The sequence below is a fragment of the Mus pahari genome, chromosome 7 (genome assembly GCF_900095145.1).
Source record: "Mus pahari chromosome 7, PAHARI_EIJ_v1.1, whole genome shotgun sequence".
Classification (NCBI taxonomy): domain Eukaryota; kingdom Metazoa; phylum Chordata; class Mammalia; order Rodentia; family Muridae; genus Mus; species Mus pahari.
Genome location: NC_034596.1, coordinates 33,903,402 through 33,913,103, shown reverse-complemented (window position 1 = coordinate 33,913,103; position 9,702 = coordinate 33,903,402). Strand labels below are relative to the sequence as shown.

Genomic DNA, 9,702 nt, shown 5'->3' with positions numbered 1-9,702 from the left:
GAGAAACTCCATACAGAGTTCCACAGTGGCTGGACCAGTATACACAAGCACCCACGTGATGAGGGTTCTTCTTCCTCCACAGCCTCGGCATCATTTGTTGTTCTTAGTTTTCTGGATATCCGTTTCCTTGCTGTTGTGTATCCTCTCTTCTAATCTCTTTCTCAAATCAATAAAACACATCAGGCTTCATCTCCATCTCTTTATGTCCAGCATCACCTCCCTGTCTCCCAAAACGCACTTCTCTGCCTCCACTCTTTGGTGGATAACAGCTACCTTCCCTCTCCCTTTATCATCTCTGCTCTCTCCTCTCTCTCATCCCCATGGCTGTGTCATTGGACTTGCACCTGGACGATTTCATCAATTTCCCAGCGATTCTCTCTTCCATCGGTTTTGCTCCTGAGTAACAGAATTGCCACCTTCTCCCATAGTGACTTTCCCAAGAAAGCAGGAACATCATCTTCTAAATAAAGCCTTTCAAAGCTCTCCGTTGTCTGCGTAATGAGACCCAACTTCTTCATTAAATCTTTGTGATTTGTTACTAGATATTCTGAATGTCCTTTCTTTTTTCTCCCATCAGCTCAACCGGACTAACAACAGAAGCTCAGCTCTCCGATCATAGTCTCAGTACCTACCCTCCAATTTCTCACACTCTCAGCATTCCTGTGCTTCTTTCTTTCTCATCTTCCTGAAGTCTGGTGGAGGGAAAGATATTTTATTGTCTTCTGTAGACATACAATAAACGTGGGAGGGAAAAGGATTATAAAACCCCTAGCCTTCAAGACTCAACTTTGCAGGCCACTTCTGAAGCTTTCCCCCTAGAACGCTCTCCAGTCGCAGTATTTATCTACCAGCTCAATGTAAAATCTTTGTCAAAAATTAGATGACTCAACTCTAGGAGGAGCTAAGCTCTTTGCCTGGTAAATCTTGATGTCTGGGTACAAGGAATTTGCCTAGGCATAATGTGGCCTCACACCCACTTCTAGGCTGGAAAACAGGTACTGGGCAAATACCAGGCCGCCTCCAGAACCTCTGATTGATAGAAGTGTTGGGAGTCACTACGTCCTGCGTCATCACGTGCTGCGAAGAGGGTGGGGCCCTCCTGGGAACCGCGAGGGGCGGGGCCGAGCAGGTGGGGCGGGGCTGGAGCCCGGGGCGGAGCTGCGCGGGGTCGCGGCTGCGAAGGAGCGGGCTCGCGGCGGGTGGCAGCGCGTGTGTGCGGTCCCTTCGACGCTCGGTGCCCCACGCGTGTCCCGGAGAGGCTCAGCCCGGAGCGACCCGGAGGACGGGCTGGTGGACGGACTCGGGGGGTGGCTGCCAGGCTGGGCTCTGAGCGGCGCGGCGGCACATCGCGGGAGCCGGGAAGCCTTTGAGCACCGCGGCTCCTCCTGACCCTCGGGACCGGGCGCGGCTAGCGTGCGGGTTTCTCCTCCGCGACTAGCCCGGGCAGCCCCGCGTCCCCTCTGTCGCCCGCACCTGCGCGTCGCGGTCGGTCCCGCCCTCGGCGGCGGCGGCTCACCTGGGCGCAGCGCGGGCAGGGCGCCGCCTCCGGGACGCAGGTGGAGCGGCCAGGGCGCGGGCACCATGAGCAGCGGCGCCAACATCACCTATGCCAGCCGCAAGCGGCGCAAGCCGGTGCAGAAAACGTGAGTGAAGGCGGGCAGGCGCGCTCCGAGGGTGCGGGAGGTCCCCACGCGTGCCACCATCCAGGAGCTGAGTCTCAACCAATGCATTTAAAAAAAAATCCCTGCTTTCGGGCGCCTGCACCTTTACAGCTCGGCGACCTTCCCTGGCCGATTCGTTGACAGCTCTGACCTACCTAGTGCGCTCTGGCTTAGTTAGTTAAGCTTGCCTGGAAATCCTCCACTCTAGATCTCCACTGCAGGGAGCTTTAGGGGACACGGAAGATGAGTAGACAGCTCACTGAGGTGAGACGTTGGGCAGAGCTAAACACGTGCTGTCTTGAAGGAGGGGACCTGTGCCTTTGAAGGAATGTCTTTCTGCTCTTAGCACCTAGCTTTCTGTTTTGCTCTCTCATTTACTTCCTAGGCAGCAATCTTGCAGGGCTCGGTGTAGGCGCAGAATTGATAGCAGGTTGGAGTGTGCAGTGGACAGGTGCCCTGGCAGTTTGGTGGCATTCTTAGCCACTCTTAGGTGCTGTTTTCTTCCTCCTTTTGGAGTGCTTTTAGGGTCTATAAAATTCTAAATCACTAAGAGGAAAAAGAACTAGACTGACTTCTAACTTATTTCTACTCTCTACCTGTAATTCATTTCCCTTTGCTTATTTTTTTTTTTTTTTTTTTTTTGCCAATTCTAACAACGATTACAAGCTTTGGTCTTTGTTTCCATGGGCTATTTGTATGAGATGGGAGATACTTTTTTTTTTTCTCAGAAAAGAGATTCGTGATTGAGACGGAGTTCTATTTAGGAGTTGGCTATATTGATGCATTCATTCATAATTATCTTGGAGTTTCCACATCTCATCATTTGTTATTTTTTAAAAAAATAAATTATTTTAGGAACAATTTTAGACAATCAGTAGTGTGTGTTTTTCTTGAAACATGACAGCTATCACCAAGTGAACCAAAACAAAACAAAAAAATAACATTTTAAGATTTATACACTGTTTACAACTAGTTGCTAGCATAGAAGTTGGGTTATTTGTGGATTTTAATTCTCCTTAAGAATTTCAACTATCCTAGTGCCTCAAATCTTGACTTACAAATTAATATTGAGAGGAGATGTTCGTGTAAATAGTTTGATCAGATTCGGAAGTTTTATGGTACCCTTTAAAGGACGCAAATATCGTTGACTCAGCAGTTTTCCACCCTGGCAGTTCTTTGGACTCGGCTTTAGAGCTTTGCTATTTTGTAGAACGGTTTCTTTTTGTTAAAACATGTTTGCTCAATTTGACTTTGTTCCTGACAGTTAAGTTTCAGAGGCTTTCAAGGGCTTGTTCCCTGTTTTCATTAATAGCAATACTAACTCAGTATGAGATGAAAACTCTAAGGTATTATGTACATGGGCATAAAATCTGAAGCCCCGCTTGAGTTTCTAAGTAACTGATTTTCCTTATGTTATTTAAGGACATAAACTGCTTTCTATACAAAGGCCACCATCTTAGATGTTACTCATTATAACAGTGAATGTTCTTAGTTTCTAGCTAATATAGAGAGCTTCCTTTTTAACACGACAACACTTCCCTTTAGATTAAGATACACCTTTTATTATACTGTCTCACTATTTGCATTTGATAATTTTGGACAACTAAACTGTTGTCCCCACTAACTTATATTTTGTTTTATTGGGTCATTGACTTCTGTTTACCAGACCTGTACTGAACACCTTTAATCAACTCTAAGCCTTCAGATGCCTTAAAGGTCACTTTAAGCTTGCTTTGTCGAAGACTTTAGTGCTGGCTGGCACTTAGATCCTCTAGTGAAAGTACTTACGTTGTTACCCCCCCCCAACAGAAAATAGTGAACTGTATAATCACATAATCAAAGTTCACCCTTAACAATTAGGTCACTAAGCTTTAATATGAGTCTTTAAGTTAAACTACTTAGCTTGTGTGCAGTGAGGCACCAAATACCTCAGTTTTAGGAAAAACACAAGGCTGTGTTGACAAAGATGTGCTTTCTAATTTAATTAACTTGGACCCTTTAAGGTATAGCTGTTTTATAAGGAGCATACACACTGTAATTCTAGTGTTGAAAAATGTCATATTTAAATATACAGTTCCATGACAATTTGGAGTAAAGTAGGTGACATAATCTTAACCTGAAGCTCTTTCAGTCTTCAAATGAGGATCTAGATGCAAAATAAGCCCCCTCTAGTGGCTAGTCTCGCCATGACAGTTATCTGTAGTAGGAAGTCAGTTTGAAATGTGTTCAGTTCCATCCAAGGACAGTGTTTTGTACACGCTACACTGTGAATAGCTGTTTCCTCCTCCTTCAGTGCAATGAAAGTTAGGAAATTAAGAGACTGAAGCAGCCTTGCATCTAGCCCATAACCTTATCTTCAAGGACAGAAATTCAAAGACCAACCTGGGAATAGAATCTTCTGCGATGTGTCGTGCGTAACTAGTGGCCCCGCACTTAGTGTCTGTTTTCACTTAAATCCTGTTCTTGCTTATTCTTTTTGGAGAGGAAAAATGTGTGCAATTGCTTAGTTATTCAGTCTCATGAAGATGGCTGAGCGAAGCAGAAGATGGACCGATCTTCTCTGGTGATTAAAGCTTTAAATATATTTTTGAAGCTTTATTAAGACATGGTCTCGCTACTACTGTAGTTTAGGATTGCTAGCAAACAGCAGATGCTCAATTGATAAAACCTGCAGCTGTGATGGTATTCAAGCCAGCCATGGCAAAGCTTTCAAGATCTGCGGCTAAGTACACGTCAATATCAGCTTTTACCTTATTAGTATTCAGGAATGCTAAAGTAATATAGAAGCCTTTCATTCTATGAAAACATTGTGAGCCCCATTTGTATAAGAAAACTTTACTAATCATTTTGTTACAGTACACAATACTAAATTTTCCACGGAGATACAGTATGGTGCCCTTTGCTAGACAGCACCTGGCATTAAAGGACTTTGCAGATACTTCAGTATTTTTTATTTTCTCTCAGATTCGCATTATTGAGAGGGCATCTATGCTGAGGCTATGGATGCGCCTCATGCTAACCTATGGATGTGTCTAAACACAAGGGCTCACATCAAACTGAACGGAAGAAGCAACAGATTCAAACTAAAGGATGCGGCCTAGTTTCTACCTACTGTTAGGTCTCATTTGTTATTGTTGTTTGTCTGTATTAAAATTCTTTTTTCTCATACAGTATATTTTGACCGTATTCTTTCCTCTCCTTCAACTCCTCCTAGGCCCTCCCTACTGCCCTCCCCCACACCATTTCCTGTTCTTTCTCTCTCCCTTTCTTGGTCAAGGTTTTTTGTTGTTTGTTTTTTCCAGCAGGACAGTCTCCTCCACTGCTGTTCTTACAACTAAACTAGAAAAGTGGAAGGTGGAGTAAGCCCGAGGGCTGCTGGAGACCCAGTGGAGGCCTATTCATTCAGTACTGCTGGTTATGTGCTGCAGGCGTGACATACAGACACTGCAGAATCCTATTTTCCCCAGCAGTGAGCAGTACAGTCTCCTCCCTGTGTTTAGTTAACCCCATTACTTAGAAGTGAGCACCGTGCAGATCTTTAACAGTATTCTACTTCTAAACTCTTTTAAACAACAATTTCTTGGGTTTAGCAGTATCATATAGCAAAATTTGCTATTTTTCCCCCCAATATAGACTGATAGGAGAATTGAACACAGAATTTCCCATACATAGTTTGGTTTCCTTTCCATAATAGTACTATGGAAATAATGTTATCGTTTCTGGCTCTTGCCACTGGGACCTAAGGTTCACATTCAAAGTTGATTCAGGTAGTAAGTTAAAAACTGGACTTTGGTTATTGCATCTCTAGTTGTTGGCTCCAAAGCCTTATGTTCTTAGCAACAGTACAGGACTGTCTAGACGAACAGGTTAATCAGAGTGCATGATGCCTTGTCCTGGGCATTGTCACTTGTCCACTGCACTTTCTTTAATAACACTGAGGCAGAAACAGTTGATTGCCGTTTCAGGACTCAGTCTGTACCTGACCATCTCCTGGTTTTGTATTCATGTCTTTTTTCTTAGAAGCCCCCAGCCCCCATTTCCCTGCACACATCTCCCTATGAAGCACTTTGAATAACTGCGTGTTGTTCTGTTGAGTAACTCCAGTATTTTCCTTTAGAGGCACACTCGGTCACTTCTAGCATTTCAGTAATTTAACTGGTGTTTCAGAGAATAGCCTGGAGACCTGTAAACTCTTATAGAAATGTGTCATTTCCATAGGACAAACCTCTCTAGGTGGAATTTGGGGGGGCAAAGGTTTATATACTTCTAAGGATGAACCAAATGTTACACTCAGATAGAGTGTCAAATTAGATTATAAATTTTTTGTGTGAATTACATTCGCATTGTTTGTCAAAGAGACGTGTCTGTATCCATGTATTTTACTTAAAAATATTACCAGGTGATGGGGGTGGTTGAACTCTTATGTTGAGACTGTGTTTGTGTGTAATAGTAGGATTTTATACTTCCTGTATTGACTTACGTTGTCTAATACTTTTCAGCTTCTTAGTTTGTTCTTTCTCTTGTTCAGAACTAAATTCCTATAAACTACATAAACATTTTATAAGTCAGTGCCATACAGTGCCTGCCATCTTGCCCTCAGTGTGCTGGGCATTGGCTTTGGTGCCTCCCATGAGGACATCAACTTTCCATCTCTCCTGAGTTTGCTTCATCTCTTCCTGGCCTCAGAACTTTAGGTTTAATATGCTTTCAGCCTTTCACTGTTTTTGGCTATGTCAAAGTCTTTGTTGCCAAGCTAAGTAATATTCTGTGATTGCATTTCCCTGCCACTGATATACATCGGTAGTTACACCATTTTCCATCTTCATCGTCTTTTCCATGTGGGTACACTGTCTTAAGTGTGTGAGAGACAGGATTTCTGTCATTGTTTCCCTTTATTTCTGAAGGAGAATGGTAACTGCAGAAAGTATTGTATTCTGTCGTCATGAATCCAGAAGGTCTTACTTCTGTTTAACACCGGATTTAGAGACCTGTGTCTCTAGGAACTCTTGCTAAACCACCTACATCACTGAGCAACATATTATACTTGTTTGCCTCACTGTAGAATATGTTTGGTCCTGGTAAGAGAATCAGAACTGTGGCATTTGTTTTTGCAGGGACCAGAGCTTCCTGCATAGTAAGTATTTGAGGTTTACTAAATTACCAGTTGATCATCCCTTAATATTTTCTCAGTCTTATGTTGGTAATTGTGGTATATTGGATCTGTTATGTGGGCTGGAATAGTAGGACTAAAAAAGAACATGCCTATGCTTAAGAAATAGGAAGACGAAATATTCATCCTAATATTTTCAGGATCACCACAGAATCATTATTTCTAGACATATTTAATTTTCCTGGCTTTTAAAATACGTGTTTCTTGTGTGAGCACCCGCTGTTTACACATAAATCTCTCCTTAACTAAAGCCAACAGGACAGTAAAGAGTCCATCACAGCTAGAGAGCAGCAACAGGCAAGAGAGCCTGACTCAGTGTGGCTTCCGGGTAGACATCTCACAAGGTTCTGTGATGCCTTTTGTCTCACACAGGGAGATAGAATGGCCAGCTGAACTTAGCCTAGCAGTGAGATTCATCTTTATTTCAGGTGTCACCCTTATCATTTCAAATCAAGCACATAGTTTATGATGAGTAGCATTTGAAATTCTCATTCAGAGATCAATGCCCTTACACCAGAGCTGGGGCAACAAAATGATTTAATGGAATTAAGAGTTGGGTGTGTTCTCTGTTGTCTTCATCTTGAAATTATTCCCCCACTGTTTGTGTGTGTGTGTGTGTGTGTGTGTGTGTGTGTGTGTGTGTGTAAGTGTGCACATGGATTGTACGTGTCTGCAAATGCACATGGAGGCCAGAGTCTGGAGTCTTCTTTGCCTCCTTCCCATTTAAAATAAAAAACAAAAAGTAATGTTTTAATTCTTTGAGAATTTGATACAATGTATTTTGATCATATTCATTCTTTCCCCAACCCCCTCCAGGTCCTCCCCACCTCTACCCTCCCAACACCCCTGGCCCTTCCCCTCTCTGTATGTGTGTGTGTGTGTGCATGTGTGTGTGTGTGTGTGTGTGTTGAATTTTAATATCTGTTCTTTACATCCCAACCAGTTTCCTCTGCCTCCACTCCTCCCAGCCCCTCCCCACACCTCTCTTCCGTAGACCCACTCCTCCATTTCCTTTCCAAGAAAAAAAGAAAAAGCAGGCCTCCCATGGATCTCAACCCAACATGGCATAAGACATTGCAATAAGTCTAGGCACAAACCCTCGTTCATATCAAGGCTGAGCAAGACAACCCAGTAGGGAGAGAAGGATCCCAAGTGCAGACAAGAGTCAGAGACACCCCTGACTCCCACGGTTAGGAGTCCCCCGAGAACAGAAAGCTACACAACCATAAAGTATATGCACAGGTCCTAACTCAGACCCATATAGAGGTCTGTGGTTGTTGTTTCAGCCTCTAAGAGCCCCTGTGAGTCCTTAATTGATTCTATGGTCAGTGTCCTCATGGTGTCTTTGACCCCTCTGGCTTCTGCAATCCTCACAGTTTTCTTCAGGGTTGCCCTGGCTTCACCTAGTGTTCAGCTCATCTAGCTTTTTTGGCCAAGACTCCTGGGTGTGTGTCTTTCCATTGTAGTAAACTTGATTTTCTTTCTCCAAGTAACAATAGCATCTGGGGGTAGAGGTAGGATTTCATGTTGACCTCCTTTCCTCCCTGCTAGGCCTTTGCCTGGCTTGAACTTTCGTAGGACTTGTGCGTGTTGTCACACTCTCTGTGGGTTGATATGTCCTCTGCCCTGTTATGTCTGAAGTCATCCACTGCCTTTGGCTCTCAGGATATGTCTGTCCCTTCCTTCACATAGATCCCTGAGCCATGAGGGGAAGGAAGTGTTGTAAACATCCCAATTAGGGTTGAGCACACTCTTTCTTCTCTGTCTTCTTGCTACATGTTTGCCAGTTGGGGGTGTGTCCAGTTCATGGCTATCTCCTACAAAAAGAAGCTTCTGTGGCAAGGGTTGAGCAATGCACTTATCTATGGGTGTAGCAATAAGTCATTAGGAGTCATTTTATTGCTGTGTCCATTTAAGAGCATAATAGTAATAGGTTTTCCCCCTGGGATCCTATCTAGCCACAGGTTCTTGGGCTCATTCTTGTGTCAGGTACAGGCCATCTCACAGAGCAGGTCTGAAATCCAATCCAAAGGAGATTATCAGTGGTTCTGTATTGAGGTCATAAAAGTAACTGTGATAACAGTGTAGTTAATCTTACTTAGTCTGCGTGAGAAGACTAACTAAAATCTTTAAGGGGAATTAAGGAAGTAGAAATTTGAGAATCTGTGCTTACCTATAATATGTAAATGATTAACTCGGCCAGTCACTCAGCATTACACTTTCTAAAGCCAAAGGCACGCTTACTAGTCATTTTTCTAGGTAAAATTTGCTTGAAAATATTTTTTTTTATTTAAAGGCTCTTTCGGTTTGAAAATACTTGTGTTTTGTTTGTACAGCTCAGTGGTTTCAGTATATTTTTGCATGAATGCTATGGATTTCTTGGTATTTTTGGCAGTGTTTGGTATTATCTGCTACTCATTTCATAGTTGTGCTTAGTGAGAAAAATAAAAGTTGGGTAGCAGTATAGTAGAGGGGTTTATTGAGAAATATTTCAGGTTTCGTGGATAGAGAGGTCCCCAAGGAGATGTTTAAATGTGATAGACACTTCTGCTTTGTTTTCCATAGACTTTTCTTATTCTTTGTTTTTCAGAGTAAAGCCCGTCCCCGCTGAAGGAATTAAGTCAAATCCTTCTAAGCGACACAGAGACCGACTGAACACAGAGTTAGACCGCCTGGCCAGCCTGCTGCCCTTCCCACAAGATGTTATTAATAAGCTGGACAAACTCTCTGTCCTTAGGCTCAGCGTCAGCTACCTGAGGGCCAAGAGCTTCTTTGATGGTAAGTCAGCATGGCTGACTTTTACAACGGTAACTCACAGAATACGGATGTTAAATGTGGTTCTTTGTTCTTTTTTTTTTTTTTTTTTTTTTT

General features: G+C 43.2%; 1 protein-coding gene across 2 annotated transcripts in view; it reads left to right on the top strand.

Moving 5' to 3' along the window:
* Positions 1 to 1,160: 1,160 nt before the first annotated feature.
* The window catches only part of Ahr (aryl hydrocarbon receptor), a 36,211-nt gene continuing 27,669 nt past the window's right edge, over positions 1,161 to 9,702 (top strand). The window contains exons 1-2 of one of the 2 annotated variants that reach the window (XM_021201594.1): positions 1,161 to 1,643; positions 9,422 to 9,609. In XM_021201594.1, the coding sequence (XP_021057253.1) occupies positions 1,582 to 1,643; positions 9,422 to 9,609 (250 nt within the window). In that variant the 5' untranslated portion in view covers positions 1,161 to 1,581. The remainder of the gene's footprint in view (positions 1,644 to 9,421; positions 9,610 to 9,702) is intronic. The other variant, XM_029540818.1, reaches the window with a different exon arrangement.